Source organism: Oryx dammah, unplaced genomic scaffold (genome assembly GCF_014754425.2).
Source record: "Oryx dammah isolate SB20612 unplaced genomic scaffold, SCBI_Odam_1.1 HiC_scaffold_17, whole genome shotgun sequence".
NCBI classification, from domain to species: domain Eukaryota; kingdom Metazoa; phylum Chordata; class Mammalia; order Artiodactyla; family Bovidae; genus Oryx; species Oryx dammah.
In genome coordinates this window covers 61,991,005-62,007,985 of record NW_024070201.1, presented here as the reverse complement: position 1 = coordinate 62,007,985, position 16,981 = coordinate 61,991,005, and the positions used below count along the sequence as shown (strand labels likewise).

The window sequence follows — 16,981 nt, the reverse complement described above, 5'->3', positions numbered from 1 at the left end:
GAACATGAGTATCCACTAACACCTTGGAAAGAAAATTATCAGTAAGACAATGTGCTTTATTTCATATGTAAGTTGTCCAGGAGAAAACACAATTTCAACCAAACAAAACAGGCTAATGCAGCAAAGAAATGGTATCACAAAGAAAGAAAAAATAAAAAGAAAGCATAATCACTGCAGAGCTCTACCTGGTTTGCCTGTTTAGACTTGCTCCATAGAGCAAATTTTATTCAGAGGCTGAATAAAAACCGAAGCCCATTCATTAATAAGCCAGCACATCCTGAATGGCAGTTTATTGATATGAACAATGCACAGTGAGAGTGTTCAGTGGACTGTAGCTTCATTCGTAAAGTATACGGTTCTTAAAATTTTCATTTGATGGCATAGTAGAGTTCCTAAATTGGTTGTTCTTTTCCTTACAGTTTGGGCTCCTGATTTCATTTGGTGGTGACAGCTCTGAAATTTGGGTTTGTAACGCTTGTTGATTCTTGGCAGTTGGCAATTTGTTCTCTATCCCCAGAGGGATATTGTGGGCACCTTACTAATCAGTTAAAGATCTTTGGGAAGGAGAGTTGTACGTAGCATAATCAGAAACTGCAATTGCAGAGTCTGTCATTTTCTAAACCTAAACGTTTCCAGAATGAAGGGGACTTTGGTTTTCATTCAGCTGGCTCTGATGTGGCAGGAAAAGCACAGAATGAATGGTGGGTCCTTCATATGTTGGGCTTTGTGTCTCAAGAATCAGTCCCCCTTGACCAGGAACTCTGAGGGCAGGTGCTGTGTCCTGCTGACTCCTGATCCCTAGCAGTGTCTGATGCATAGTTAGTAGTCAGGGAAGCTTGCTCAGCCAATGAAGGGCTGAATGGAAAGCTATGTGGAAGCTTTGATCAGTGCTTCCTATACAGTTCCAGTTAAATGAAAGATTAACCATCAACAGACGCACACAACCCTGGCAGGGAGAGAGCTCCACGCAGCCCTTCTCCGAGCCTCGTGTCTGCTCAAGTCATGGCTCTAGCTTCTGGTCTTGGTCTTTTGTTCTCTTTTACCTGAACCTATTCAAAGAGTTGGTTCCTGGGACACAAAAGGCTTATCTGGGACCTAATCTTAGAGACAAAAACTTAAATTACAGAGAAGCAAACTTTTAGTTCCCCAAATACCCAAATATTAATACATGCAGCAACTAGGGCAATTAGGCAACACTTTATTTTCACAGTCTTAAGACTGTCCAGACCCTGAGTCTAGATAGGCTTTCATATCTAGACTCTAAATCTCCCTGGTCTCAAGGCTACTTCTTACCCAGTATTCTGCTTTCTTAGATCTTTGTTTTGCATACAGCCTATTATGGCCTATGAGTCTTGACCATTTGGTTTCAACACCTGCAGCTAACAGACTGTTTCTTGGTATTAATATTTCCTAGAGAATCTGGTTGATCTAGTCCCATGAGCTGAGTCACATTTTTTTGATGGGTGGTCACCCTATGAATTGGTGGCTCCTGGGGCAGACGTTTCTCCTGTCCAATCAGCTTAGATCAGAGGGCAAAGCGTGGAGTATAAACATAGCCTCTGTTTAGACCTGAACATAAGGCTGGCATCATGATTGCTATGACTAGCAATGGGGGTGGGGCAGCGGAGAAGTAGGTGGTCTTGGGAGTTTGTGTCCCATACTAACATTATCCCTGGACTCATTGGGAGCACTGGATGGGACTTCTTTATGCTCCGAGAAGGGCATGTGAGCAGACACTGGCTTACTCTGCCCCTGGACACCATCTGTTCCAATGATACAGTCATGAATGGGCTGGAACTGCTTCTCAGGGGCCTGTGGCTGGCCAGGGGTGAGCTCTTTTAGGCTAATGAGCTCAGGCTCCAGGCTAAGACAATAAGGGGTCTTGCCAGACCTACAATTGTCCTTTAAAAAAACCCTAGTGGGAAAAAAAACAAAACTTCAGTGGGTACTGCTGTACAACTGGTTTGTGAGGGAGATTCCATCTCACCGTCTGGATGAGGTAAAATGAGGAGCAGGCAGGTTTGGGGACATGAAAGCCTTCAGTCTTGTCCAACTCTTTGCAACCCCATAGACTATAACCTGGAAGGCTCCTCTGTCCATGGGATTCACCAGGCAAGAATACTGGAGTGGGTTGCCATTCCCTTCTCCAGGGGATCTTCCAACCCAGGGATCAAACCCTGGACTCCTGCATTGGAGGCAGATTCTTTCTCATCTGAGTCACCAGGAAAGCCCCTTTACCATTTTATTTTACTAGAAAAACTCTAATAGCTTATGAACACTGTTCCAAGCAGAGGCCAACAAGATACAAACTTAATTAGGAAGCAAAGCATGGCATGGCAACAGCTATAGTCAAGCTCCTGTTCAGTACCTGCCTTTGCCCAATGTGTCTAATGCGGTTAGTGAGAATTCCTGGCCTAGGTTTTCACCTGCAGAGAGAAAGCACAGGTACCAGTACTTACATGTTCTCCAAATCATAGGCAACAGCAGCAGTGATGTAGGTGAGGCTGGCTTTCACGGGCAGTTCCAAACGTAGGATCGTCTTTACCTTTTTGTTTTATAGCATAGATTTAAAAACTTTACAGAACATGTGACAAATTAGTTCAGTGGACGGAAGGACCTAACATATTTCACTGGATGAAACTGAATTATGAAGCTAATACTTTAAGAACATCTTCAAATATGCTTTCCAAGACACTTTGCAATGTCTTCTGCCGAGTGATCTTCATAACCACCAGAGGTGGGGCTTGCAGGAGTTCTTATACCCATTTCACAAATGAGGAATTAGAGACTGGTTTAGAGTGAGTTGTCAAGGCTGTGATTATTTCTGCTTTTTTTCATAATTTCCAGACCAATGATATTTCTCTGATTCTGTTTGGTAAAACCTTCTCTCAACTCAGTTTCTGTGTGGTTGGGCGAGGGTGGGTGGGTGAGTTTAGACATAAGGTCGAGATGGGGAAAATAAGGTAAAGCCACAGTTAATTTATGTAAAATACCTTGATGGCCTCCCTCCATAATTTACAAAAGTCAGAGAATGAAAATAATCCATTTCTAGATTTCATTGCATAATGGCTTTCATTAAAATCTGGATTTGTCCTTTGAAGACAAATTCTGCCCTGGCACACATTTCCCTATTTTGGAAACCTGCCTAATCAAAGCAACTTCATAAATTCTAAAAGAATTGTCTCTGGAATTATGAATTTTACTTCCTAAATACTCCTTTCCAGAAACACCCCACATTTTAGCACTTATCACAGGCTACTATCAAGAGAACTTTCAGTGCTTGGGAGACTGAAGACTCACAGTAATATCAGTTTCACTTGAAACCAATATGGTTTCAAAAGACTCTATTGAGAAGCTTATCAGTTTTCTCATCACTCAAGTGTGTGGCCAGGAGCCATATTAACGGCACCTGAGCTAAGAGCATGCATTTCAGTTTACAGTAAGTATTTATCTTCTGCTGAGGAAGACATTCTGCTAACTGGGCCTCAGTCAGAAGTCACTTTCTAGACGCAGCAGCAGTTATCAACAGGACTGGTGTTGGGGTGGGAAGTGGTTGGGGCAGGTCTGGCCAGCCCGCCAGGGTTTCAAGCACATGTGTTCTCACCTGATGTGGCAGTCAAGGGTGCCCTTTCCTTTCTGTGCCAATGTCCATAGGGACCACCCAGCTGCTGGCTGCTGTCCTGGGGTGGGTGGCATGCTCCCTCTTCAGGGTACAAGCCCCCAGCCAAAGCCTTCACTGAAAGGGTTGGTCCGTGGTGATGGTGGGGGTTGGGGGCTTGCTTTTGTCACATGACCCTGTCTCTTGCTTATAGCTGATTGTATAGGCACCTGACCCAAGTGTGGCTCATCATAGGCAGATGAACTGGACCAATCTGAGTCTCAAGAATTTGCCCTGGGAGCACAAAGAGAGGTGTAGAGAGGGGTGGGTACTGAAAGGGTAAAGTTGTGCAGAGTGGGTCCAAGGGTGGATTCTTTCAACTAAATACACACCTATGAGAAAACAGAGAAGGCTAGCAGGATGAGGCAAGCAAGAGAACTAAGTAGATATGTAGAGGTGAAAGCAGGTGTGGAGAGAAGACAAGAGAGAGCAAGCTGTGTGACTCCTGGAACTGCCCTGCCCAGGGATCAAACCTGTGCCCCCTGCATTGCAAGTGCGGAGTCTTAATCACCAGGGAAGTCCAATTGGAGTCTGTTTTGTTTCCGTGAAATGGCCCCTGAACAGGCCACACCTGGTCTTATTATGCTTTGCTTTATTGTGCTTCACACATTTTTTTTTTTTAAATAAATTGAAGGTCTGTGGCAACCTTCTGTTGCCACAATTTTTCCAACAGCATTTGTTCACTTCTTGTCTTTGTATTTTGTATCACATTTTGGCAATTCTTGCAATATTTCAAAAATTTTCATTATTATTATATTTGTTATGGTGGTCTGGGATCACTGATCTTTGATGTTACTGTTATAATTGCTCTGGGTACCACAAACTGCACCCAGATAGAGGACAAACATAGTCAGTGTGGTGTGAGTTCTGACTGCTCCACTGACTGGCTGTTTCCATTTCTTCCCTTCCTCTCCACAGGTCTCTCTATTCCCTGAGACACAGCAATATTGAAATTAGGACAATGAATAATGCTATGATAGTCTCCAACTGTTCAAGTGAAAGAAAGATTTCAGCATCTCTCACTTTAAATCAAAAGCCAGAAATGATTAGGCTTAGTGAGAGGAAAAGATTCTGATGCTGGGAAAGATTGAAGGCAGAAGGAGAAGGGGACGACAGAGGAAGAGATGGTTGGATGGCATCTCTGACTTAATGGACATGAGTTTGAGCAAACTCTGGGAGATGGTAAAGGACAGGGAAGCCTGGCATGCTATAGTCCATGGGATCACAAAGAGTTGAACGCGACTTGGCGATGGAACAACAACAGTGAGAGGAAGGGATGCTGATAGCTGAGACAGGCCAAAAGCTAGGCCTCTTGCAGCAGTTAGCCAAGCTGTGAATGCAAAGAAAAAGTTCTTGAAGGAAATTCCAAGTGCTACTCCAGTGAAAACACAAATGAGAAGGTGAAGCAGCTTTTTTGCTGATCTGGAAAGTTTTAATAGTCTAAAGGTCCAACCAGCCAGAACATTCCCTTAATCAAGGCCCAACCCAGAGCAAGGCCCTAACTCTCTTCAATTTACTGAAGGCCAAGAGGTGAGGAAGCTGCAGAAGAAAAGTTTGAAGCCAGCAGAGGTGGTTCATGAGGTTTAAGGAAAGAAGCCATTTCCAAACCATACAAGTGCAAGGTGAAGCAGCAAGTGCCAACGTAGAAGATGCGGGAAGTTATCCAGTAGATCCACCTGAGATGGTTAACAAAGGTGGCTGCACGAAACAGCAGATTGTCAATGTAGATGCATGTTGGAGGACAAAGGGACAGAAAGTGCCCGCCTAACTGAGCAGGCATCTTGAGGCTGAAAAGTTAGGCAGGAAGCTCCATAAAATCAATGGATCAGTTTATTACATGGTATCTTCCAGGGTGGGTCTTCCAGGGTGGGATCAGGTAGACAACAATTTGGAAGCATTCCACACTGCTGAGGAGCCACTGGCACAATTCTATAGTTAACCTCGAATATAGAGATATGTGCTTAGAAATAGGATGTGCATTCCTAAGTGAAGATTTATGGTAGGTAACTAGTCTCCTGGGGCTTCCCAGGTGGCACTAGTGGTAAAGAACCCACCTGCCAATGCAGGGGATACAAGAGATGCAGGTTCTCTCCCTGGACTGGGAAGATCCCCTGGAGGAGGGCATGGCAATCCACTCCAGTATTCTTACCTGGAGGATCCCATGGACAGAAGAGCCTGATGGGCTACGGTCCACAGGGTCTCAAAGAGTCAGACACGACTGAAGCAATTTAGCAACTAGTCTCATGGGCACCAGGAATACATCAGGGGAGGACTAGAGAGCATTGAAGCAAACTGGTCCTGATGATTCTTTAACAATATCTATTCATTACAAAGCCTTTGATGACAGAGAAGTGATTCACTGCACAGCACAGTCCTGGGTAAGGTCAGCAAAGTGCAGTGCAAGTTGCTCAGTCGTGTCCGACTCTTTGTGACCCCATGGACTGAATTCTCCAGGCCAGAATACTGGAGTGGGTAGTTTTTCCCTTCTCCAGGGGATCTTTCCAACCCAGGGATCAAACCCAGGTCTCCTGCATTGCAGGTGGATTCTTTACCAGATGAGCCAAAAAGGTCAGCATAAAGGACAGGAGAAACTCTTAAGTGTCCAAATGGCATCAGTTATGCTAACAGTCAAGCAACAAAACAGTCTTAGAAGGGGATGTCATCCAGGACTTTTATAGCCGGAGAGAGGAAATCAGTGCCTGGTTTTGAAGCTTCAATGGACAGGCTGATCCTCTTATTAGGGGCTAATGCAACTGGTAACTTAAAGTTGAAACTAATGTTCATTTACCATTCCCCAAACCCTACGGCCCTTAAGAATTAGGCTAAATCTACTTTGCCTGTGCTCTATAAATGGAACAACAAAGCATGGGTGACAGCACATCTGTTGACAACCTGATTTAATGACTATTTTAAGCCCACCATTGAGATTACTGCTCAAACAACACAAAAAAAGGTTAAAAAACAAAGTATTTCTCATTGACCTGGTCAACCAAGAGCTCTGATAGGGATGTACAGTGAGATTCACACTGTTTTCATGCCTGCTAACACATTGTGCAGCTTGTGGATCAAGGAGTAATTCTGGCTTTAAGTCTTACTATTTTATGAAATATATTTTGTAAATTTCATACATAGTGATTCCTCTGATGGATCTGGGCAAAGTCAACTGAAAATGTTCTGGAAAGGATTCACTATTCGAGATGCCATTAAGATCACTCGTGATTTATGGGAACAGGTAAAAATATCAACATTAATAGGAATTCAGGAGAAGTTGATTCCAAGTCTCATGGATGATGTCAGTGGGGGAAGTACTTGCAGATGTGATGGAAACAGCAAGAGGACTAGAATTAGACATGGAACCTGAAGATGTGACTGAACTGCTGCCGTCTTACAATAAAACTGTAATGGGTGAGGAGCTCCTGCTTGTGGATGAGCAAAGAAAGTGGTTTCTTGACATGGAACCTACTCCTGGTGAAGGTGCTATGAAGGCTGGTGAAAGGACAGCGAAGGACTTAGAATATGACCTAAGTTTAGGTGACAAAGCAGCAGCAGGGTTTTGAGAGGATTGATTCCAATTCTGAAAGAAGTTCTAATGTGGTTAAGATGCTATCAAACAGCATTGCAGTCATAGAGAAATGTTTCATGAAGAGAGTCAGTCTGGCAAACGTCACTTGTCTTATTTTAAGAAATTGCCACAGTCATGCCAGCCTTCAGCAACTACCACCCTGATCGGTCAATGGCCATCAACACTGAGGCAAGATTCTCTACCAGCAGAAAGAGCATGACTTGCTGAAGGCTCAGGTGATGGTTAGCATTTTTTAAGCAATAAAGTATTTTAAAATTAAGATATGCATTTTTTAGAGATAATGTTATTATACATTTAATAGACTATAGTATAAATATAACCTTTATATGCACCAGGAACCCCAAAATGAATGGACTCACTTTATTATGATACTTGCTTAATTGTGGCAGTCTGGAACCAGACTCACAATATTTCTGAGGTCTGCCTAGATTTGCTCAGTCACTCCCCACATCTGCCCAAGTATGAATGGGTTTCTAGTCCTTGCAAATGCCCTTGACTAGAATCTCTTCCAGATTGGACTAAATGGCCAATTAATTTCTAACACTTGGACCCAAGTCAGTCACTGCTCTAAGCTAAATTACTATCTTTCCCTAAGTGTATTTGGCTGCATTTTGATAGAAAAGTCCAAACTACTTTCTGATGTGTAACAGAAGGAGTGAATTACATTTAAATTCTGTTCTTAGACTTTAAAATAATATCTGTTATTTTATTCATTAAACAATGAATGCCTACATGTTACGTATGAAAAAGAAGCCTATTTATTGGTAATCAGGATTTAAATCTTTTGATATATTTTGTTAGTTCCTGCCTGTTAGAGAAGCATTTTAGTCAGGTATTTAAATTTTTCTCCTCCTCCATCTGTACTCTGAGGGTTTTTTTCTTTCTTTTTTTAAAAATCACGAATCCAACAATATCCTATCCATTCTAAAGAAATTATACATGCCCTTCTGCTGAATTCTTAAATTAACAAATGCACAATATAACTTCTGGCACCAGAGAACTGATTCCTACATGATCCACCCTGTCTTAGTCATTAGTCAACTCAGGCTGCCTGTTTGGATCCATGGCACTAAGAGAAGAATATACCCCTAAAGTCTTCAACAGCAGTGGAGAACCCCATTTCCCTGATGGAACTCTCTAGAAAAAGCCAAAATGCTTTTCTTTTCATGAACTCAGAAAACTCACATTGAAACTAGTTCCAAAAAATGTTTATTATGCCACAAATGCATTGTCCTCTATACACTGTAGTCAATCATTTTTTCCTTTGCAAGAATGTAGGGAGTCCCTCACATAACCCTTGTCTACTTTTTAAACTTCCTAGCACAGTTCAAGAAACGCATCACAGACAAGCGTTCAGGCAGCATGGTGAAATGGAAAGCAAGCCCGATCACGAGTAAGTGGGCTGGGGCTGAAGGCCTGGGCAGGTCACTCCACTTCTCCAAATGTTGGCTTCCTTCTCGGGCGTCACCAACGGTCCTCTGGTTCTTCAAGGCTTCAACTGTCTGGAGGGTCATGAGGAACACAGAGTCTCTGGGCTCTCATGGCGCTTCTGAACACCTGCCTTGTCTCAGGGCCGGCCGTCCAGGTATCTATCATCTCCTGAGGGTCAGGAGACTCTTCAGAAAAGGGACCCCCATCTTAGTCACAGGACATCAAACAATGGTGGCCATCTTTGCATTGGTGGGACAACATGGACACACTGATTTCTCCTCAACTTAAGCTTTTCCTCCCATATACTGCTCTTAAACCTGTGGTGTCTAGTTGAAGAGAGTGTCTGACTTAGCGTGCTATATTTGAAGTCATCTCCACTTGACTCATTATCTCAGGGGACTCTGCACAGCTCGCCATGATTTTCCGGCATTCTTTTAGCCAACTGAAGCCAGACCACTGCACCCTGTGAGCTCTTCCTCTGTGAGTCACTGGGACATCCAAAGTGTAGACACTGTCTTGGAAGCATGTGTATATATTTAAATTACACTAAGGTCTTGAAACTTCATTTTCACATACAGTATTTCCAAGCATTTACCAAGTAGACAAAGTACTGGGTTGATATTGCACTGATGAGATAGTAATATCATTGATAAGGCGGGACAATGTAGCTGACTTTATCAGACTCATACCGTTTGCATGAAAAGGCTGAGTTTCTTTGGCTCTTTGTTCATTCAAGTGCACTGAATACCTATTTGGATAGACTTAGGTATTGTGTTAATCTGTCAATAAAATCTTGCACTGTCCACAGTGTTTGCAAACTGACTTAGGTTTTGGGTTACAACAACTGGCCATTGGTAGAAATATACCATATATACACATGGAAATTACAAAAATACATTTTATTTATAGCTGATTTTTTTTTTAAGTAACAAAAAACTAACACTATGAAAGATCAACCAGCATACCAAAAGGACGCTACCTAATATCATCCAAACAAGAGACTGGTTTGGGGGATCCATAACACATCATCTCCAGAACATTGCAGAAAGGGCAATTTGCCATTGAGAAATAAAAACAGCTTCTTTGAAAAGTCTGTGCTTTGACAGTTTGATTCTCTCACTCTAATCAGTTCCATTCCTACTCTTCTCTCAATTTGAAAATTTCCACCTTCTTCTCTCAATAAAGACCAAAGAAACTCATGAGGAGAATGGAAAGATGGACTCAGAGGAGATGAATACAAGCTGAAGCTAGATGGATCGTGGGTGAAGGCAGGAGAGGACCTCATTCCCCAACAGACACCATGAAAGCCCTTGACATTGAGCATAGCTCCCAAAGTTGGTGATGGAACCAGGGTGTCCCTTCCCCTGGGTGACCTGAAGTCAGCATTGACAGTCAGCAGCTGGGGCCTCCAGGCTGCAAGGCAATGTCCACCCAGAGCTCTGGAGGCTGACCTACCATGCCAGGAAGCCTAACTTACAACATCATGGTCACGAGGTCGGAAGCCCGCCATTGCGGCAAATGTCCTCCTATGTCTATTAACTATGGGAACAAGTATGGGAGGGGACTGGCTAACTCCATACACCTTTAAAAATGTTATTTACATTTGAACATAAATCAACAGATTTTCTACATTCAGAAGCTTCTATAAACAGAGGCTGCAGCCTGGGGAGACTGGGTTCACTATTTCTGCTTCCAATAGGCATCAGTGACTGTTTCCTTTTGTATCACTGGGCAGCACATGCTGGACATCATTGTTGAAGAGACAGAGATTTCCTTGTAAAAGTCGATGTATCTATTGTCCCCACAAAAAGAGAGAAGCTCTGTTCTCAGGCTACCTTCACTGCAGGGCAAAGAAAACCTGTTTTTCTTTTGTAGGATCCTAAAAGCTCTTAGCACCGATGCTCTTCCAGCTAGAGCCCAACTTGCAGAATACTCTATTTCCAACACGACAACACCTTTTCAAAGAACCTGTCAACACGAATCCACCATTCCCTCTTATCTTCTCTCTTTCTTGGCCTTTGTTGAATTAATTGGGGGCGGGGCGGGGGGAAGAGTCAGGACTATGTATAGGTGCAGTCATTGACAGTCCTGATTTTCATCCAATTTATTTGACTTTGAATATGAACCTTTAAAAGAAAAGGACTCAAGTTTCTTGGCTGGAGTCAGTGTCTCCCTTGGAGACTGGAGGTGACTGGATAATTACAGTTCTGGCTGAATGAGAGAACAGTCTGGGGCTTCATCACACGCCTGCATTGCCTTTAACACAGAAACAGTTAACATGCAGAGGTCACTGAAGATAGAGCTGTGCTCTCCCCCTTCTGGTGACCTGTTAAAATGTGGTACTGGACAGGAATCTGCAGATTAGCAAGCGTCTCCTCTCTTGTGACTAAGGCTCCATTGGGGAGGGAATACACCCACAGCTCAGTTAATGTAACAGAGTATCAAACATATGTTCCCACATGCGGACTTGTTGACATACAATCAGTTGAATAGGCCAAGCATCCTGTTGTTCAAGAGTTTCCTGTTCCCCAGAAGTCCCTCTGTTCACCTTTTCAGAAACTGAGGGTGAGAAAGACTCCCACATCGTCTGTCTCCAGTCCCACCACGCCTGGAAAAACCCAAAGCCTGCTTCCTCAGAGTCTGGAAGTCTCAAGGGGTGAAGGCCTTAGACCTGGAACTCGAACATGTCTGTCTGTTTCTTGGCAAGCTTGGCTACCTCTTCCCGGATGGCTTTCACCAGGGCTGCCGTGGAAATGTTGGTGAGGGGGGTGTCAGATGGGTCGTTGTCTGCCAGGCTCTGCTGTGAGGCTGCTGTGGAGGGCGCTGGGGCCTGCTCCAAGCTGGGGTGCAGCCCGGCCGGCTGGCTGTACTGACGCGGGAGCCTGGAGGGCGAGTTCTGCTGATACCGGGATCGGGGGTAAGCCTCGATGTACCCCGGGAGGGGGACCTGCAGAGCATTTTGGGAGAGAAGACAGGGCCAGGTATCAGGAATGGGCTCACGCCATAGGATACACTAGATACCAAAGGAGGAGGGGATTGAGGACAAGGAAAGAGATTTAGAAAGAAAATGAAGGCAACCCGCCATTGTGCAGATATAAAAGCTAGATGACTTGGACTCACTGGTTCTGCTGGTTGGATGAACTAAGTAGGCATTTTACACTTTGTGCAAATACACATAACCCAGTCTACATCTGAATCTACCTGGCTACCTTTTTAATATAAGCACCATCTAAGCAGAGAAGTGTGGTTCTTTAAGGACCTCAAAGGACTCAGGGATTTATTACTGATGACAACAGTTAACGCTGAACGAGCCCTGTGCTAAGGGCTTTCCAATCATGATCTCATTTAATTCTCAAAGCAATTCTCCTAGGAGGTAGGTATTGTTACCCTTATTTTACAGAAGAGGAAACAAAAACAAACAGTGTCTCAGTCAAAGCTGCCACAGCTGACAAGCCACAGAGACAGGCTGGCTTCAAGGCTGGGAGTTAATCACTGAACTATCATGTCATGCATCTGGAATAAGATCTTGGCTTCTTGAAAAAAAATTGCTTTTCATTAAAAATGGAAGATAGTTCTATGCCAATAATATGGACACTTCTAGAAATATGGACAGGACAATGATTTAGAATTCAGGATCGACTTGCCCACAGAAACAGGGCCACACATGGGGATGCTGTTCTGGGCTAATCCACAAAAGACCTTTATATACCATAAGCTAGTTGCATCACTGTGAGATAAATGCCCATGGATCACGTAGGCCCTGGGGTGCTGCAGGGGATGGGACACATGTGGGCAGTAAGGCAGCTTTCCAGGAGAAGCATCTTAGCTGAGTCTGGAGAGGAGACGGCTAGGATGGAGAGGCTGTTTCGCGGAAGACAAGGTGGAAGGGGCATTCCAGGCAGAGGAACAGCCATGCAGAGGCCTGGCAATACACGGAGGACGGTGTCCCCAGGGAGGTTCAGTAAGATGGTCTGACCACGGAGGGCGTGAGCGGTTTGGGAGGAGCTCAGGAAGAAGGGCGAGCAGGACCAGATCAGAAAGCCGCTGAACACCAAGCTACAGAGTTACGTTTTCTATGGCCCACTTCTGAGGAATTCATCATGTTCCCATTCTTTACAGAGATGCATGTGTGGGAGCTGGTGAGGATGGAGTGGGATGAGGTTGGTGATGATTCAGAAATTCTGGATGGGTGAACATGTAGTAAGAAAGCAGGCCCCTCCCAGTCCCTGGCCTGGGAGCTACCAGGGGTGTCAGGCAGAGGAAAGGTCTGTACTGTAGGAAGGAACACTTTGTAGGAGGTGGACCCACTGGAGGTAGAGAGGAGACAGCATCTGAGGCTACCTCAATGGGCCAGGTGAGAACCAAGGAGGACCTGAATAATGGAAGAAATGATGGGATGTCCCAAAGTCTTAATTTCCCTACAAGACCTAGCAAAGAAAGACAAAGTTGCAAATACACTGCACTTGCATCTCCAGGAAAACTGGAGTCAGACTGTCCAAGTCCTTGGGCCACGTGAGCTGGGGACACACTGGTAATTAACTGGGGGGAACAGAGTACCAAGGCCAGGACACAGGATTTGCCTGTCAAGTCTCACTTCACACTACTTTTCTTCTGAGAGGCCTTCCCCAGCCCTATATTAGTCAAGGACTCCATGTAAATTCCTTCCATACACTTTGTCTAGCATAACTAGTCATCACTCATGACTTTATCACTCATCTCAGGCATCGACTTGTGAACGCAAAGCTGTGTCTCACCTGCTTATCACTGTGCCCCAAACTGTACATGGTACACAGAAGGGAGGGTCTTAGAACCCAGGGTTCTGAGCAGCATAATCTGAAAATCATTGAAGGATAGGTACCTGGTGCCCTATGTTTGTGAAAGAAGCTGCCATGTCCCCTTTCCCTGGATCTCAAGTTTAGCTGGAGCTGAGGGTCAGTGTCCAGCTATTGAGACCTCCCAGTTCTGCAGCATTAACTGACTTGGTGCTGGTGGCTGGGATAGGCCGGGGGACCAGACTCCACTGGTTCAGTTCAGTTCAGTCTTTGCGACCCCATGGACTACAGCACGCCAGGCCTCCCTGTCCATCACCAACTCCTGGAGTTTACTCAAACTCATCTCCATTGAGTTGCTAATGCCATTCAACCATCTCATCCTCTGTCATCCCCTTCTCCTCCTGCCCCCAATCCCTCCCAGCATCAGGGTGTTTTCAAATGAGTCAGTTCTTTGCATCAGGTGGCCAAAGTACTGGAGTTTCAGCTTCAGCATCAGTCCATCCAATAAATATTCTAGACTGATTTCCTTTAGGATGGACTGGTTGGATCTCCTTGCAGTCCAAGGGACTCTCAAGAGTCTTCTCCAACACCACAGTTCAAAAGTATCTTTTCAGTGCTCAGCTTTCTTTATAGTCCAACTCTCACATCCATACATGACCACTGGAAAAACCACAGCCTTGACTAGACGGACCTTTGTTGGCAAAGTAATGTCTCTGCTTTTTAATATGCTGTCGAGGTTGGTCATAACTTTTCTTCCAAGGAGTAAGCATCTTTTAATTTCATGGCTGCAATCACCATCTGCAGTGATTTTGGAGCCCCAAAAAATAAAGTCTGTCACTTTTTCCATTGCTTCCCCATCTATTTGCCATGAAGTGATGGGACCAGATGCCATGATCTTAGTTTTCTGAATGTTGAGTTTTAAGCCAACTTTTTCACTCTCTTCTTTCACTTTCATCAAGAGGCTCTTTAGTTCTTTGCTTTCTGCCATGAGGGTGGTGTCATCTGCCTATCTGAGATTATTGCTATTTCTCCTGGCAATCTTGATTCCAGCTTGTGCTTCATCCAGCCCAGCATTTCTCATGATGTACTTGCATATAAGTTAAATAAGCAGGGTGACAATACACAACCTTGATGTACTCCTTTCCCAATTTGGAACCAGTCTGTTGTTCCATGTTCAGTTCTCTGTTGCTTCTTGACCTGCACACAGGTTTCTCAGACGGCAGGTCAGGTGGTCTGGTATTCCCATCTCTTTAAGAATTTTCCATAGTTTGTTGTGATCCACACAGTCAAAGGGTTGGTGTAGTCAATAAAGCAGATGTTTTTCTGGAACTCTCTTGCTTTTTTGATGATGCAACGGATGTTGGCAATTTGATCTCTGGTTCCTCGGCCTTTTCTAAATACAGCTTCAACATCTGGATGTTCATAGTTCACGTACTGTTGAAGCCTGGCTTGGAGAATTTTGAGCATTACTTTGCTAGCCTATGAGATGAGTGCAACTGTGTGGTAATTTGAGCATTCTTTGGCATCGCCTTTCTTTGGGATTGGAATGAAAATACCTTTTCCAGTCCTGTGGCCACTGTTGAGTTTTCCAGATTTGCTGGCATATTGAGTGCAGCACTTTCACAGCATCATCTTTCAGGATTTGAAATAGCTGAACTGGAATTCCATCATCTCCACTAGGTTTGTTCGTAGTGATGCTTCACAGGGCCCACTTGACTTTGCACTCCAGGATGTCTGGTTCTAAGTGAGTGATCACACCATCGTGGTTACCTGGGTTGTGAAGATCTTTTTTGTATAGTTCTTCTGTGTATTCTTGCCACCTCTGCCACCTCTTCTTAATACCTTCTGCTTCTGTTAGGTCCATACCATTTCTGTCCTTTATTGTGCTCATCTTTGCATGAAATGTTCCCTTCAGAAGTACAGAAGATGAGGACATGACATACCTTCCTCTCTTACAGGAGATGCAGGTGGGACCCACCACACCGTGTGGACCAAAATCCAGGACTGGCAAACATTACTCCTTGCGTAACCAAGGCCCATGGGAAGCATCCCCTACAGACAACAGCAGTTTTCTGCTGAGCCTGGTAACTCCTTCCCAATCCCTCTTCACCTAGCACCAAGAATGAAATCTATTTATCAAGCCAGGTCCAGGTGTTATGCAAGCTAGCTCCTTACATCTGGATACCTGGAATCAGGAAGGCCAGACCTCCAAATGACGCATGTGTGCATGCCTGTAAAGTCACTTCAGTCATGTCTGACTCCGTGTGACCCTTATGGACTGTAGCCCGCCAAACTTCTCTGTCCATGGGATTCTACAGGCAAGAATATTGGAGTGGGTTGCCATGCCCTCCTCCAGAGGATCTTCCCCACCCAGGGGTAGAACCCACATCTCTTAAAAATCTCCTGCACTGGCAGTCAGGTTCTTTACCACTAGCACCAAGTGATGGTAGGCACTTTTTTCTTCTCACATGGATGTAGTTGTTCAGTTGCTAAGACATGTTGGACTCTGCGACTCCATGGACTACAGCACACCAGGCTTCCCTGTCCTTCACTATCTCCTGGAGTTTGCTCAGACTCATATCCATTGAGGTGGTGATGCCAGAGGGTGAACATTTTCTCCAATGGAATATCTTTCTCAAGCTGAAAGAATATCTGAATATCTTTCTCAACTGCTCCCTCTGAACCTCCTGTGCTGTCTTTCAAATGCGATAAAGCACCTGACCTCCCAGCTTGGACCCTGGCTACTGTGTTCCATCTAAGGGGCTATACCTGCTTACCTGCAAATGGTAAGTGGGCTCCATGAAAGACCCATCTAGGCTGTAGCAATCATTTTTCTCTTAAAAACAGCTATTAAGAAACTAGCTCTCCCTCACACTGGGGATGGGGGTGGGGGAATGCGGTGATCAAGTCATCCTGTCCAGAAGATCAGGTTTTGATTTGCTGGGTTCCCTTTCCTTCATTTTTAAGGCAACATGAACCCAGAGGCATCTGAGTTATGTCGCCATAAGCCCGGCTAAGTGTTATCTGTAAGTATCTTGAAGGCAAGGGCCAAGGTTTTGTAAATACCTCTGTTGACTCCTGCCAAGCACCCAGCACACCCTGCACACAGAGGGTGAGCTGACAAAGCTGCAGGTTTACTGACTAATTAGCACAAGTTAAGTACCATTTACTTTCTGAAAAGTACACATTATGTTTAGATTGCAAGTGAAATTATGGAGTCAAATAAAATCTGAACTGATCAATGCTCACCCCGTGATTTCAGCTGCTTAGAAGAGCTGAGCGTGACAAAGGAAGCAAAAAAGGCCCACTAACAACCAGAACACAGGCCAGACACTCCCACACTAAGATGTAGGGAATGCCTCTAGTTACTCTCTTAGAGTTTATTTACTCCAACTCGACAAACAACTCTAATGAGCTCAGACGTGCCTCATTTGCACATAATAGTACATTAGGAAAAGCATATTTAAGGGCGAGTATATCTGAAAGTGGGGACATTGGCAGCAATAGAAGGAATGAGCAAGGTCAGAGAAAGAAAAA

At 44.4% G+C, this 16,981-nt stretch overlaps 1 protein-coding gene across 1 annotated transcript in view; it reads right to left on the bottom strand.

The window, feature by feature from the left end:
• Positions 1-8,433: 8,433 nt before the first annotated feature.
• Positions 8,434-16,981, bottom strand: part of KIAA1549L (KIAA1549 like) — a 303,264-nt gene continuing 294,716 nt past the window's right edge. The window contains exon 22 of the mRNA XM_040257699.1: positions 8,434-11,619. Coding sequence (XP_040113633.1) covers positions 11,338-11,619 — 282 coding nt within the window. The 3' untranslated portion in view covers positions 8,434-11,337. The remainder of the gene's footprint in view (positions 11,620-16,981) is intronic.